The sequence below is a fragment of the Durio zibethinus genome, chromosome 21 (assembly GCF_047325235.1).
Source record: "Durio zibethinus cultivar Kanyao isolate XHJ-2024 chromosome 21, ASM4732523v1, whole genome shotgun sequence".
NCBI classification, from domain to species: domain Eukaryota; kingdom Viridiplantae; phylum Streptophyta; class Magnoliopsida; order Malvales; family Malvaceae; genus Durio; species Durio zibethinus.
This window is the reverse complement of record NC_143182.1, coordinates 4,905,612-4,922,505: the sequence shown is the minus strand read 5'-3', so window position 1 is coordinate 4,922,505 and position 16,894 is coordinate 4,905,612. Positions and strand designations below refer to the sequence as shown.

The following is a 16,894-nucleotide window of genomic DNA, read 5'->3' as shown; positions in this document are numbered from 1 at the left end:
TAACAAACTTTTCATTTTTATCCCCTTTCATTCATGTAACGAAGCAAAGCTTAAAAAGAAAAAATGAATGCAAACAAGATGAATGATTTAATTTAGTGAGAAAAAAAGATTATTTTAATCTTATTAGGTAGGATGAATTGTTAGATATCTTATTATCATGTTACTTATTTTATCCCTCAAAATATTATGTATTATACATTATCAATAAAAAGGATAATTTTTATTAATTATTAAAAAATTATCATATCTAACTCTTAATCTTATGTACAACATACGCATACACATATTTATAATAAAAATTATGATTTTTTAATTCTAATTTTTACGGGTATCAAAACATTGAATTGATTAAATGATATTATTTAATAAATCCATATTTTTCATTATTTTTATTTTTATTTTTATCATAACCACTTTATTATCCTACTTAAAACAAAGAAAAATATTATATCTCCAACAATAGAGGATCTTTGTTAGTAATATTAACATTAACGAGTATGAAAACTCATTAGAAAGGCCATAAAGGGGAATAAAAGGTCTCCAGAAATTTGTACCGTAAAAACAGGTACCTCATAAATGTGACTGTTTCGAATTCGTTCCATCTCAGTTGAGTTGTTCTGCGACCTTTCTCACCCAACATTTGTGGAACATACTTTATTTTTTTCCTTAAAACTGTCTCTCGTTGAAAAGGTTGAGATCATTCAGATAATGACCTGAAAACTGAGTTTCGGTTAGAGTTTAAAGAGATTTAGGGTTAATTAATGTAATCTAATTTAAAGAGAAGGAATTTATGCTAGATATTTTTTTTTATGATAACAATTTTACTTATACGAACATTAAAACCAAAATGTAATGTCTAAATAAAAAAATTAAAAATTGTACTTTAAAAGTTTATTAAACATATTTGAACCTAATCAGAGAATAAGAATGAGAGAAAATAAAATGATTATTGGATGTAAATGTATATTAAAATAAAACGTTAATAAAAATATTTATAAGTTTAGAGAAAATAAAATTATTTTTGAAAGATTGAAAAATGATATGGTTCTTGTTTAATGTAAATGTATATTAAAATAAATATTAATAGAAGTATTTATAGGTTTCAAGAGGTATTAATAAGCGAAGAATCGCAAATTTTTGAATAAAATATTATGTAAAAGGAATAAATTTTTTTAATTTTCACCAGACATTCAAGTGCTCAAGCCATGATATTCGGATACCGTAAGTAAATTTTCACCAAAAAAAAATGTAAAATTCTGTATGACATTCAATTGCCCATCTCATGACATTGGAATGTCCAAAACAAATTGTTATTAAGCTTTTGTCATTCAAATTACTTTGCTTATTTTTCATTCCGAAGACTATTTATCAACTTTTAAATATTCATTTATTCAAAAATAGTACTATTTTAATTGTTTTTTTTTTAAGTAAAAAAAATTCGAATTAGATAGATTATTCAGTCATCCAGATCAAAATAAGATTTATCGTACTTGATAATTTAAGACAAATGATTATAAGTCGTGCATTCGATCATCAACAGGATTCGAACTCAAGATCTCTTTATTAAAAAAAACGACTTTAACCGATTAAAACAATCACTTATTAAAAAATATTTAAAATACTTTTATATATATATATATATATATATATATGATAATACAACACAAACTACTTCCTCTTTGTCATCACTCATCACGCCCCTGTCATGTCATACTCGTAATACTACACACCTCAACCCCCACCAACTCTACAATTTATAATGTAGACTTAAATATATGTCCTTCACATGGAAAACAAAGCTTAACGGCGAAGGTTTATAACAATATATAAGCATTGGTCTGCATGATTCCAGAAGACTTTGACTCTCATAATTCTAAATTTATCTAACAAGCAAATCATGTTATCTTTAGTTAAGTGGTGGTATCGTGTTTGATTAGCCCAGAAAGAAAATGCATGAATGGCGATAGGTAGAGGAAAAGGTTGGAATCAATGCATCTCTGTAGGAATAGAGCCTGACTGAGACAGTCAGCATTTAACATTGCGAAATGTTCTTTTTTTCTTTTTACAGAAGAGTAAGCAGTCATGGTGGCGTCCGTCAGATTAAGTAGACGTTAATCGGGTTAGGCGTTGGAACGAAGCAGTCATTTTAGGTTGACTCTGGAAACAGAGTCAGCCTCTCCAGAACTTTCACAGTTTTTTTTTTTTTTTTTGTTCGGAGCCGTTGCTTGGATGGTACTACTAGTCTACTGGTGCCTTCGACCCTAAGATTTCGACTTATTCTTCCGTCGAAACGGTGGTTTCCACATCAAAATAAATTTTAAAAAATTGACTTTAAAAAAAATTAAAAATAACAAAATAATTCAATATATAGCATCAATTTCTATAGAGATTTAATTACAAAATCATTTTTCTTCATCTTTAACTTATTCTTGATGAGAGATTGATAATATTTTTGTTAGAGCTGGAAACTAGTTTCTTGATACAAAAGAAATAGCTATTTGGGGATAATAAAAGAAAATTTGTAAATATTGAAGATCGAATTGAATAAAAAAATTTTTAATTTTTTTTTATAAATTTCAGTTTACATTATATATACTTCTATTTGTTATATAATTTTTGTTAAGAGTTGTATAATATTTTTTAAGCTGGTTTTATCCTGCTTTCAGTGTTACATATTTATTGTACAATATATATAAGTTGTTCTCATCGTGTTGATTACTTCCATGCTTTATTAAATTGTTCCAAATCATTAATAATCACTTCCAATTTTACAAAAATAAAAATTAAGATTCTATAAGGTGAAAGGTCATGATCATGAACTTAATCATACATTTTTTAAAATTTAGTTTTAAACGTTAAATATCACTTGTGTTTTGCCCGATTAATATTAAAGTACCGATCTAGCTTTGAACAGTCATAAATTTTTGTTTCATGGACGAAAAATAAAAAAATTTGAATGAGTTTCTCACAAATATATGCTAATGCATTACTAGTAACAAAAGTTAGGTGCTAGATTTGGACATGAAATTGCTGACCAAACGCTAGGAAATAGACTTCCGGGAGGCAGTGGGATTAAATATTGGTGCAAATTATACAATCAACGCAGGCAAAAAAACAAATTATATATATAAATAAACATATAAATAATCGGGGTTTTAATTTTTGTCTTATAATCTTATTGTTGTTAGTATGTCTTTGTTGATGCCATAAGTATGCTAAAATATACTAACATTGCAATATTTGTTAATCTAAAAACATTAATAATATATACATATAGATGAATTCTGATGAAATATTTTAATGGCTTCTACTTTTCAAGTTTTAGAACTTCAATTCAGTACATGGCGAAGAGGAACGAAAAGAATGTTAGGGGCTGGGGGCAGGGGATGATTAAAATGTAATAATAATAATAATAATAATAATAATAAGGGTTTTTGTAATCTTTGGTTGTTTTTTTTTTTTTTTTTAATCTTTGGACTTTTAATTACTTCAAAAATAAACCAATTACCCATTGAGATTGGGTTAGATTGAGAACTTGGACAATACATTTTTTTTTAACTTTTTAAATTCCCTTCTCCAACACTTCAAATCCTCAACTTCAAGCCAACAACAAAACTACTTAGGTTGATTTCCAAGCATTAAAAAACAAATATTAAAGGGTTGTATAGGCTCCTTCTTCCTTCTCGGGTAGTTTAAAAGAGAAAAAAATTTGTATAAATTTTTTTTATCATGTAAGGGTTGTGATGTATTATTTTAATTTGTGATTACAATTTGAAGCGTGTAATTTATTAATTATTTATGTTTGTTTTTATATTTTATTATTTTTATATAATTGTTTGATTATTTATATTGAAAAAGAAGTTTGTTAGAATTAGTTATATTTTGTTTGGTGCATTATAAATTATAATTTAATATTTATTTATATGAAATTTAATTTGACCCCTCAAAAAAATTCCTACTCTGTTCCTGTGAAGTTAAGCAATTAACCAAAGTAAAATTTCCAGCAGTCGACAAATTAAGTACGCCTTTTACTCGAAGACACAAAGTGGGGAGTAAAGGGGAATGACTTATTGAAATGGCAAAGTGAACCAGATTGATTGACTAATCCGTTGGTGGCAACGTTTTACATTGAATAGGGAAAAAGAATTTTGTTGTAGACTTGAGAAACATGCAAGCGATGCTTTTTTTTTTTTTTTGCTTGTGCATCACTCACATGAGAAAAGTGAGAGTTAGACGACTTGGAAAGTTATTCTAAAAGCAACCATTATAGACTTATATAGTGCTTAGGGAACAAGAAGAGAAGCTTTTAATGGAAAGCAAATCACACGATTCCTCTACAAGAAGGAAAAGAATGTTGACATTGGAATTCCAATTATAATTATAATAATAATAATAATAAAAAAAAGTGTTTGATTCTAACATTTATTCTGTTCTTGAAATTAATCATTCATTTTTTAATTTTTTTTAGATTAACTTAATGTGTCTTTAACTCAAAAACATATGTTGCATTTGCACCATCCCAATATCTTAGGGTCAAAACAATGGAGATTGCAAGGATGATACTGCTCCTTTATATTTGTTTAACGGATATAATGAACTTAGTGGGTTTTGCACTTTTCAAGGCACTGAATATTGTTTTTACAGGTAAAGAACCCACTCTTTTTGGTCTTATTTTTATTTCATTATTATTTGAATCTTTGGCCTTCTTATCATACTCCATCAATTAGTGAAATTTCAGGCGTGAAGCATCGTTCCGCATGATTTATTGGTAATCTTCTTTGGTACGTTGAGATTTGTCCTATAAGTCTATAAATGAAGAAAATGTAACAAAAGGATTCAAAGGTGGTCATCTTTGAAAGAATCTCCATCTGAATTAAAATCAGGAGTTGCTATTACAATATTATCTGGCTCTAAATCATCAGACCATATAACCATGGGCCTCTCAAATATTCCAATTGAAAATACGTAAATGAATATGGGTTGGCCATAGTCTGCAACTTACAATCCAACAAATATTTCAAATGGGCCTTAAAGTTATATAGCCGCCTTACAATCTGGTCTAGAGGCCCACACTACCTAGATTGGTTTTAGTTTTGGATATCGAACATGGCCCGCAATGGCATAGACTATATAAATTTGGGTCGAACTTTTTGTTTGCTGGCCAATAACTCTGGGTTGAATTCAATCGTTCTTTTTCATTTATCTATTTTAAATCCTTTCCATTTTCTAACAAATTTTACTCCAGTAGTATATGAAAATAAAACAAGGTCACTGTTCCCACTTAATCTGGTTCTCATTCAACTTTTTTTTTTGTAATGATTGAAGCTGATCGGACAATGGCAGTGCATTAATTAGTTCTAATTAATGTCAAACTCAACATGGACTCATAATGAAGCTCTTTTATTTAGACAACGTAACCAAGAAACCAACCACGACCAGTTTTAATTGTTTTAGGTCAAGAAGTTGACTTCGTAGCTTGGTTGGTTATCGGTTAAACTGGTGGCATAAAGTTAGTATACATTATACATTTAAATGGATAGAAATATTATTAGCGCGGACGTGTGGAAATTTTTTTTTTTAATTTCATCGGAACATATTACAAAATGAAATGATAACTAGAATAAATTGGATAGTTAACTTTACGAGGAAGATTTAAATGAAAATTTTTAAGTAAAATTATAAAATTTTTAATTAAAATTAAAATTAAAAATTAAAATCAATATATTGAAAATTTGTATTACTTAATTTAAGTGTGTAAAATTTTAAAAAATTTTTAATAAATTTTAATATATTTTTAGATAATTAATTTTTAGTAAAAATTTTGAAAGAATTTTTACCATTAAATGAATATTGTTTAAATTTGAATTATAAATGAAATTTTTAATAGTTTTATACATATTATTAATATTTATATTGAATTTTTATCAATATATCAATATAGATTTTATTAAAATTTTGATTGAATCATTTATATTAAAAATTTTTACAAATTTCACTAAAATAATTTCATCTAAATTTGTCCCTAATTTTATAGATTAACTGAAAATGATGTAGAAAGAATCTAAGCGATTTCGAAGAAACTCCTTTGAGTCTAGATGCCATCTTAAGAAGAGAGTACAAAAACTCGATAAAATATAGATTGGCATGTTTAACAAACAGGACCTGAGTTGTTTTGTGGGATTTCTCCATTTCTTCCGCATTTATGGGGGGGTAGGGCGGATGGTCTCTAGCAGCCAGGGGCAACCGCATCATCCATGGATGTTTAAGACATCGCTTAGATTGGGGTAGGGCGGATAGTCACAAAACCACATCTGAAAAATGAATTGTTTAAAACAGGCAATTGGTTACAAGGAACTTGAAAGATTATTGATGATTTTGAAAGCATTTCTAGTCTTGAATATTTAAATGTATTTTTCCTTTCCTTTTACCATTCATAATTTGCATTTACAAAGAAGCTAAGAAAAATTGTTAGAAAAAGGATTCTTTAATTCAATAAAGAATTTTTAGGCATGTACATATAAGAAATACTAATGAGAATTGAAATACTTATCTACAAATTGGTAGATCAAGATTTAATGATTTTATGACTATCTGATATTATCTTTAAAAATATATAACTAGATACATATATTTTCAGTTAATTAAACAAACCCAATAATTGAGTTGGTATGATCAGTACTCTTAACGTGAACTTAATTGTTCATGTCAATTGAATGATTTGTATTTAAAAAAAAATTAATAAATGCATATGCTAACCGGATCTTAATGATCTTTTATTATATATGTTGTTGCAAAGATTGTGAAATCCTAATCGATTCTCTTCCATCAATGCTTAAAGGATCTTATACTCATTGCTAAAATCAACGGCAACGATTTAGATGATTCATTCATTTCATTTATTCAAGTGTTGAAAACATGAAGATCGTTTGTGTAAAGGCACAAAAGAAATTCTCATCTTAAAGATGTCTCAGATCCCACAAGGCCACAACCACCATCAAGAAAAAGGTGCATGAAAGCTCTCGTTGCCCCACCTGAAAGGGTCTTGATCTTGATTGAGCTTGATATCCTAACTCCTAATGGTCAATGCTTTTTTTAATTTCTTTCATGTAGTTCCAAAGTCCCGCCAACCTTGAATATTTTAGCTGGGGGTTCGGACATATAAAACAAAAAACTTTGCCCTACGCTATCTATAAAATTAATTGTATCCCCAAGAATTAAACTTATATTAATTTGGTCTTGATGGCGTATTATGTCTAAAATAAAGTTTATTGCCAAACTGAATAATTTACTGGTTTCAATTACAAGATAAAAACAAAATCAAAACCACCTTGTAGAGCAAAAATAATATATATATATATATATATATATATATTTGGCTTTTCTTTGGGAATTTATGCTTCTCTAATTTTCATGAGCTAATCCTTTCACCACAAGTTTTTGGCGAAAATAATCCAATGCGTAAAAATAAACCCTTTCCTTATTACTTTTTCCTGATTTCACCGTTGACAAACAATTGATCTAAGCGTCCCTGCCTCCCGCGGCACCAGCTGACCTTGCGCCATCACCAAGGATTTGTAGATCTCAACGATCATTTTCTCGTCATACTCTTTCAGCGGACGTTTCCCAATGGCTGCAATCCCATGATCAACTATGGCTCCTCTGTTACCAGTACTAACCATCCTGGAGTTGGCTAGCCCTAGCATCATTTTCACGTAGGCATCACGTAGCCAGACAAAGAACTTCTTGGGCGAAGGTATTCTCAGCTTTGCTTTGACCCTGATCCTCCAGAACCTCTTCCGCCGAGTGGAACCCAGCTCCACCCTGCTCCGCCGTGCCCGTCTAGGACCATTTAGCTTGACGTATCCTCTCCTCTTCCAGTACCCTCTCAAACCCTTGTACACGGTCGTAGAAATACCCTCCATCACGGTTTCTTCCTAAGTGACCCTTTCTTAATTTGTTCCTTTTTTTTTTTTTTTGAGAAATTTGTTCTTGTTTTTCCAGAGAAACGAAAATGGAGGAAGGTGGGTGGGAGATTGTAGAGGGTGATAAATTTGGTATAACTGTGGGCATATACATATGTATATATATATATATATATGTATATATATAGACTAGAAAATAAAGTTTGATAAAGAAATTAAATTGACCATAGTAGTAGTGAGCTTGTATAATATTTAAAGAGGAGAAACATATAGATGCGAGAGGGTGGCGGTCATAAATGAGAGATGCAAATATGTAGTGGCATTTCTCACGGGGTGTCGCTGTCCATATTCAATGTGTTTGATAGCCGTCTGATCCTTACTCCTTCGAAGGGAATTCATCCATAGGATTCCTCCTATCAAATTAATATAGAATTATATGTTCCTTTTATCCCTTATTGGTAATTTGGAATATATCATGTAGTTTTACTTGTCAGCACATATGTCATGTGGTTTAGTTACTAAAGAGCTTTTTTAATTATCATTGTTCGTTATTTTGGTGATAATCTCCTAATTTGCAAACAAATTTTACATTTGTTGTTTAGGCAAAAAAATCTTCCGGTGAGCTCTATCTTTATCTAGTCTATACAGATCAAATCAAAAGGAAAAGAAAAATATATATAAAAGGAAGAGTTAAGACTCCTAAGTCAACGAAAAGAAGAATATCAAGTGTGAACTTTTGAAGTTATGACTCATGAGGCGGTCCTGGACTTTAATAACGCAATGGGAAGGAAGGATTTTCGTCACAAATTCTAGGTTTTGTTTGAAGCTTGAAAGATCATAATGAATGAGCTACACACTATTGAGGTGATGAAGAGTACAATTTGCCAATGCCAACCCTCAATTATTTTCACGCCTTTGAGGTGGAAAAAAGGCTTTGGAATGGGTGTGTGCGTTGAATCACATGTTTTGGTGGGGGTACTTTTTGTTCGATCATTCATAAATCACACTTTGACATTTTAGGAAGACAACTCTGCAATTTCTGTGGATAAGGGATCACCAACTATATTTGTCTTCCTTTTACTATCATTCATGATAAATAGTATTATGAAAAAAATTTCTATTAGAAAAATAATCAACAACCTATTAATTTATAAAAATATATATTTTTTATATAATTCAGACTTGATTTAAAGATTGTAATAATTACAACATCAAGCAAGTCATATCGTTTTCTAAATTTCAACAACATGATTAAGAGCCTGAACATGTTGATTTATCTGTGGGACTGTCATGGTCATCATTTAGGACTAGATTTTGATTTTGGGAGCATCTTAGGACCTACAATATTTAAAACTAACCACCAATATTCCCGAATTCTATCAGTTTTTCGTGTTGCCATTGGTGTTAATATTGTGGAAATTTCAAGTTCATAAAACTGGGAAGATCATAAATTTGACCCGTTTATTGTAAGTTTCTTTCAAATGTAGACATAACTTTTGGGAGTCAAAAGTCAAGAGGGTGATGCATTGTACGTGTATGTTTATTTCCATTGATTTATCCGATTAAAGAGAGTGTTTTTAGAGGGTGGGGGTTAGGTGTTGTGCCAAACCAAAGCTGCAAGCTACTTGGACAGTGATGTGTGGATGTGGCATGAGACAACAGGCCGGTGACTTTTAAGGCTTAAGCAGTTAGAATAGTTTAGCAGGCAGAATTCTGGTGAGATGAGGCTGAAACAGTAGACTTCCTGCTGACTTGTTAGGTTGAGGACCGTGTTTAATTTAGAACAAAGGAACCAACAATTCATACAAGTGACAACAGTTACAAAAAGTTGGCAAAAACAATTGGATGAGGTGTGATCAAGTTAGGATTTTAGTAGAGATTATAGCTTCAAGTGACTTTCTAACGTAAGATCAAGTCGCTTCATTACATTAACACATACACTTAATTGGTGGAATTAGGTGAAAACGTAACTGCTTGTTAGAGAGGATTCAAACAGCAAAAAGTAAAATGGCAAAAAAAAAAAAAAAAGGATGCATTTGGCTGCAAGAAAACAGAATATAACCCTCAAGTATAGGATAATTATGTTTCGAGGCCGTTGGGACTTGTGAGTTGGGAAGCCAAATTCATTTCTCTGCTGGTATGGAAATGGCTTGGAATTCATTTCTCTTTCTACTGCCAGAAGTTCTGGCCCAAAAAGGATCGATCAAGTGAAATAATTCCAAAATCGCTTTCAACTCTAACCAAGTTGTCAGACTACATATATAGTAGTAATTCACATCATGAAACTACTCAGTTTAGCCTTCTTCCTGCTGCGCAATGCCTGCTCTCTTCTATCATTCATCCTTACCCGTTAAGCAAGATTTAATGTTATACCGTACAAAGAAAGCCTGACTTCCCTCATATCAATAATACCAATGTATGTATGCAGGGATTCAAGACCAGGATTCTTATATTGCGTTCGCAATGCAACAAGCAAATATCAAATGCCAAATCGCATTCCAAGAGACTAGACTTGAGAATTTGTTATTACTTTATGAAACTATAATAAGAAGTGTAAGTATTAGTAGTACTAATTTGATTTTGCTTCGAGCATGAAAGATAGACATTTTTGGTAACTCTTTTCTTTGTAAATTCTGGATCACCAAACTAGAAACAAAAACTGCCCCGAGAACAACATTAAAAGCTACAATCTTTATACTCAAATTGCAGTCAAAAGGATCAACAATAGTAAGTTGATAGAACCACAAAATATCCTAAACAGCTTTAAGAACAACAGCAACTTCAACTGTTTTCCATCTGAGGAGCGTTGGCGTCATAAGATATGCATAACTAACATATCTACATACAACAAAAACAAACCTAACATCGTCATCCTTTATCAATAACCTCTCACTTCCTTGTCTTCATTGCAACCCTCGCCTTATTCTCAGACTTTAAATTCTGCCTCTTCAATCCCTCTGGGGTCTTAACCTGACTCAGCCTCTTGGTCTTGACGCTTTTTTTTGACACCTTCTTTGCAGCGTTTTCTTTGGGTGTTGAGGAGTTGTTCTTAGCAGTACCTTTCTTGTTCTGGGTTTCTTTGATCGCCAGCTTCAGCTTTTCAGTTGAAGAAATCTTGTAGGAATTCTTGACTTTCACAAGCTTCTCGGAATTCACGAACTTCTTCAACTGAACCGATAGCAGTTTTTTGAAATTTGGGGGCAGCATTTTGTTGTACTTGTCCTCAATGAACTTGGCTATCGCTGGCTGGCTTGACCCTGTCCGGTCCTTCAGGGTCGATATTGCTTCACAAATCATCTGCAATTACAAAACACAAAGTCAGAATCAAAATCAAAACCAAAACCAAAACCAAAACCAAAAAAGAAAGAAATAAAGAAGAATTAATGAGTTTAAAGAAGAGGAAAAAAGGGGACCTCAAGGTAAGGAGGATGGAGAGAAGAAGTGGAAGAATTGGAGGTTTTGGTTTCCCTCTTTGCAGAATCAACTGTTGCTTTTGCCATTGTTTTTGAGAGTTGTTTCAGTTTCAGAATTTTTGAGAGAAGAAAAAGAGACGTAATGGAAAATTAATACTAGATTGATTCATGTTTCAAATAAAAGTTTCAATTTCAAAATTGTTTTAGGCGGGGTAGATGCAAACCGTGTGGAACTGTGGAGCCAAGCCATTGGATTAGATGGTGACAGGGTGGATGCTCTTCTTCCCCTTTTGTATGGGGCGGTTTTTTATCATCTATAATAAACGCATGATTATGAGTCGTGGCCTCGTGGGTTTATGGGCTTCACATGTTGGTTTTTTGTCATGTAAAAAACACAGGTGCAGAAAAGAATAAATGAGAAAAATTTTCAAATATTCCTATCCAAGGAAATTTGACCTCCTAATGAGTATATGCTTTTTGCTAAAATGAGAGATATGTATATCAATATTCAAGTAACCAATATGATTTATCAATCAAAATCTACGTATCTGAATTTCCATAATACTTATTATAAATGTTGTATTAGTTGTGGCTGCAGAAGACAAATTAAATTAAATAATGGAAAGGCTAATTTCATAGGCACTCTTTATATTAAATAATATTTTTTCAATGTATTGGAATCAACATGTTAACATATGCCTCCTTTAATTTTGTGGAATTTAAGGTTCAAATTGCAATAATCCTAAGATATTAAGTTTAAATCTTATTTTATGTGAGTTTGGTTCAATTTTGTTTAGATTTATTTAATTATATTCTATATTTTATTTGTTTGATTATTCATTGATCTATTATATATTGATATAATACTTAATTATGATTACAAATTATTTTTGTAATTTCATAAAAAAGATGGTAAAAAAAAATTGGGTACATGTTTAAGCAATATTATTAGATCAATGGAAATGAAAACTTTGGTTGGTCGGATATTCTCATTTCCAAAATCAATATCCACCACAACAACATCCCAAACTGATCAATCCGCTAGCCCGTCATGTTTTATGAAGACGATGGTTTACGTTTGCTTTTTGCTCACTTGTTTACATATGGCAAGATGTATAATTAGTGACAATTTATATTGACGACAAAGACAAGGGGGCGAGAATTGAGATCCTTCCCAAATAAATTAATATAACTAACCTTAATAATGAAGCAAAAAGCTTAACTAATTAATTTGTGCAATCACATGCTGAAGCCCAAAATCTCTCAAATTCTCCAGTCTCTATATATATGTCATCATGCGTTATATTAGTATTCCATCAAAATTCTCATATGCATGTGCAAAAAAAGAAAAGCATCTTTTAAACTGAAAACTTTAGTTTTAGTCATATGAATCAACGCCTTCCATTAATACCATTTATTATAAAATCAAAAAGCACACAACAAGATCTATTGTCAATTAATTCCCAAGTCCCCTGAATCTGACTATTTTCCGCCTTGTTCATCCTTAAAACAATTTAAGCTAGCTAGGTAGGAAATTTCCACTTCACACCTCAAAAAGGATTTATCAAAGCTTGAGAGCGAGCTCGTTCGCTTTCAAAACAAATCAGGTCACGGCGTCATTCCATGCAAATTAAGCTTTTGCCCATTTGTAAACGAATTGTGGAGACTAGCTAGCTAGGGAATATACAAAGTGTTGCATGGCCGAATGACGTTGAAGATGCAATGGTTGAACATCGAGAATTGACAAACTAGAAGACTGACATAAAAAATTATAGATACATTTATTTTTGCAGCATCACTAATTAAGAATACAATGAACAGCTGACGATTACATATAAAGCGAAAAACACAAGCAATATTTCTTAATTTGATGAAATGAACCTTATTTCTAGCTTTTGGCATTTCCATGAAATAGTAATTCAAGCAGATTACATGCCCTTCTGGATTTACTAGCCCCTAGCTTGACAGATTAGAAACGGAAAAATATTACAAGTCTAAAACGCAAACTAAAGTAACCAAATCTTGATGTTTCCTTTCCGGTGCATGCGTTTAATTAGAAGAAGCCGAAAGTTACTGAAAGCAATAGAAAAATGATGGAAACTGCAAGCTTCAGTTCCAAATGAGTGGAGCTAGGAGCCGACTGAGAAGGAGGGTTCTGGTAGCTATATGGGAAGTAAGGAACCACTTCGTTGGGTGGCGAATAAACCGCACCTCCCATCACTCCGGGCTGCTCCATAGGTGGTGGACGAGGAGGCCCAGGTGGAACAGGAGTATTTGGAATCTGACATGCATTGCAAGGTGGTGGAGGGCATGCAGGGCACGGTGGAGGGCACCAGCCATAGCAAGGTGGAGGACATCCACGGCATGGTGGCGGTGGTGATGGTGATGGCGGTGGAAGAGAAGGCGGAGAAGGAGGTGGTGGGCACTCAATTACCACAGGGGGAGGTGGCGAGGGATAGATAACAGGCATGCAAGAATCGCATTTTATTTCTTCTTTGGATGTTGTCTTCATAGTAGTTGATGCGGCCAAAGGGAATGCGAGAAGCAAAGAGAAACCAACCAGTAGCATTTGTATGGGATAAACCATTGCCATTTTTGGAACTTGATCAATAAAAAAAGAAGAAGAACAAAAAAAAAAAAAGGCTTAGAAAGTAAGGTTAACTAGGGTATTTGAAGAAGGGAAGAAGACGAATATTGAGAAGAAGATAGAGGGAAAGGAGTGCATGTGTATTGCTGACCGCAGCATGGCTTCCTATTTTATCTTCTATGGCACCATTATCAAAAGAATTAAAAAATACACAAAAAAAGAAAAAGAAATTCCTGGAAAATAAAAGTGTAGACTCCTTCCATCCACATTTTTGCTGAACATCAATTTGGCCCATCGCTATCAAACCTAAATGAAAACTCGGAATCAAAAAATAATTGTAGCATACGGTAATTAGAAATTAGCATTTAAATTAGGTGGAACACAGGACAGCTGGCTTTATGCTAAAATTGTTACTTTGGTTTATCGCTCAACTATTATTAAGATGTATAACAAAGTCTCTATGTCTCTGGTGATCAAGATTAATATTTTCTCATTTACTCTCTCGTTTTAATTGGATTGGCTAATTAATGGAATGGAAACAATTAAAAATGACATCAATATTATATATATATATATATATATATTTTACAAAAGACGTTGTAGACCAAAAATAAGAAAAAAGTTGTAGATATTATGATCATAAAATTATAAAATTTTTTATAAAATTTTTCATATTATCTTCAATTAGTAGATAATATATGAACTTTAGGAGAATTTAAAGATACCATTCCTAAGGATACAATCTTTAATGCTTGGACAACGTAATTCTTTTTTGAATTTAAAAAAGTTAAAAATAACAAACAAACCCTTAAATTTTACTACTTTATTTAAATAAATCTTTATATTTTTAACATCAAATCTTTAATCTATGTCCAAATAATTTTTTAATTTGTATCTGAATAAATTTTAACTTTTATTTATACTTAAACAGACTTTTAATATAAATTAACCTTTCATTTGAAGTAAAAACTTGTTGAATACATATTAAAAGAAAAAAGTTTATTTAGATATAATAAAAATACAAAAACTTATTTGAAAAATAAAATAATTCAAGAATTTGTATTAGCATTTTAACTTTAAAAAAAAAAAAAAAAAGCCATTTCTTTGGCATGATTGAAGATTGCATTGTAACATTTTCTCTCGAATCTAAAATTTGGTATTACAATATTTTTAAGGGGTAATTGATAATTTATCATAAAAAATATATAAACATATCTTTAACGGAAAACTAATATCAAATGCATTTAAAAAATGTGATTTTTTTTAATTGAAAATTTAATTAAAAACAAATGATAGGAAAGAACAAAGTTGGAATGATGGACCACTCAAATTGGTGGCTACCCATAAATCAATCCTGATAACCATTGCGTAACTTGATGGAATTCTGCCACCGACAACCCATAAGTGAGAAAAGAAGCAAGAAAATTAAAGTAAAAAAAAATGAAGACACTTCCTTTGCATAAAGTAATAATTTCCAAAACATATAGATTCTATTACCAAAGATCATAAGAACGCAAAAACACAAATTTCAATAACCAATTGCAAATTAACAAAGATTTTTTTAACTAAAATTTGGTCATCACTATGGGGTTGTTCTGGGAAAAAAATGTTTTTAAAAAGAAAAATAAAATTATTAGGCAAGTAAAAATGGGTAGTTTTTTAAGAGGTGGATAGTTAATTTTTTTTTTTTTTAAAGATATATTTTTTACTTTTATTTTATTATTGGAAACACAATTTTAACTTGTAAGTAAATTTCTTAACTGGCTAACTTACTCGTGACTCCAAATCAATCATAAACTTTCAAAGAAAATATAGATAACCAATAAAATTTTTGTATTGGACTTTATCCGCTTAAATTGGTGAATTTGATGGAGAAACGTATTGCCTCCCAAAGGAGATGATGGAAATAATTTCAAATCAAATTTTATTTAATTTTATTTTTAAAATTCTGTATAAAATTTTTTAACTTTTAATTTGCTGAGTTGTTTCAAGCTGTCACACTTGTGACTAGGAGCCATGAAAAATTAGAATTTATAGCTACAAGTTAATTGCATGGATATTTGGGGAACGAGATGGTCAAAATCTTGAATTTTACAAGGAAAGGATCGTAGGCGCTCCTTTCGATTAAATCTCTTGCTTGATGTATCATTCATTTGGACATTAATTTTTTACTAGTAAAAAGAGGAGCCATTGAAGATTGAACTCAAAGCTCTCATATATTACCAAATTTCAAGGTAGCATCGCTTTTCTAGGATGGGCGAATTTTGTCTCTAGATATCTTTCATTGATCTAATACCACAAAATTGACTATACTTCATAGCGTCGTGCCAATCCATTTCACTCAAGTTTTAACAATAAGAAACTATATATAAAAATTAATATTATATTAAAATCATGTGACTAAAAAGCTTTGAGAAAGATATGTGATCGTATATTCTAACTCCATCTCCTTTCCCTTTTTGTAAGAGTTTTATCCTCCTATAAACCAAAACAATCATTAATTTATTAATATATAAAATAATGAAATTTATTATGACAATCTAGTCTCATAATTAGTGGTTGAGTTTGACTTTTTTTAAATAATTTTTTTTAAGATAACCATAAATCTTTATTAATTTAATTAGTAAAAACTTCTAAACAAAAATCTTCTTTTAAAATTTTGAATGAAATAATTTTCACATCTGTCAAAATTTAATTCATTAACCCTCAAGAAATTAAATTAAACTGTCTCTATGGGATAAAAATTAAAAAATCTTTAATTAGGTGATTGATTTATTTATTATAAATTAATCGTAAATTTTAAATATTAAAGATGTCACTCCTAAAAATTTAAAGATTTGAAAAATAAAATAAGGATTTAAAGATTCCAATCATAAATATTTTATGTGATTTCAAGAAATAGATTATTTCAAATTTGAACAAAAAAAAAACATAAAAAACTATACCAACGTGTTGATATTAACATTCGAGTT

At 30.7% G+C, this 16,894-nt stretch overlaps 2 protein-coding genes across 2 annotated transcripts; both read right to left on the bottom strand.

Annotated features, from left to right (window-relative positions):
• Nucleotides 1-7,226: 7,226 nt before the first annotated feature.
• Nucleotides 7,227-8,232, bottom strand: LOC111306046 (uncharacterized). Its single transcript, XM_022903947.2, has one exon. It carries the CDS (start codon nucleotides 7,920-7,922, stop codon nucleotides 7,497-7,499), a length of 426 nt encoding a protein of 141 aa, XP_022759682.1. The 5' UTR covers nucleotides 7,923-8,232; the 3' UTR covers nucleotides 7,227-7,496.
• A 2,362-nt stretch (nucleotides 8,233-10,594) lies between these two features.
• On the bottom strand, nucleotides 10,595-11,501 carry LOC111306045 (histone H1-like). The gene is made up of 2 exons (XM_022903946.2): nucleotides 11,336-11,501; nucleotides 10,595-11,219 (listed from the first exon to the last, which is right to left on the bottom strand). Exons 1-2 carry the CDS (start codon nucleotides 11,420-11,422, stop codon nucleotides 10,812-10,814), a joined length of 495 nt encoding a protein of 164 aa, XP_022759681.1. The 5' UTR covers nucleotides 11,423-11,501; the 3' UTR covers nucleotides 10,595-10,811.
• Nucleotides 11,502-16,894: the final 5,393 nt, after the last annotated feature.

Coding starts and splice junctions, on each gene's coding strand:
- LOC111306045 (XM_022903946.2), bottom strand. CDS start 11,422: ATGGCAAAAGCAACAGTTGATTCTGCAAAGAGGGAAACCAAAACCTCC. Junction 11,220..11,335: donor TCCATCCTCCTTACCTTGAG/GTCCCCTTTTTT, acceptor TTGTAATTGCAG/ATGATTTGTGAAGCAATATC.
- LOC111306046 (XM_022903947.2), bottom strand. CDS start 7,922: ATGGAGGGTATTTCTACGACCGTGTACAAGGGTTTGAGAGGGTACTGG.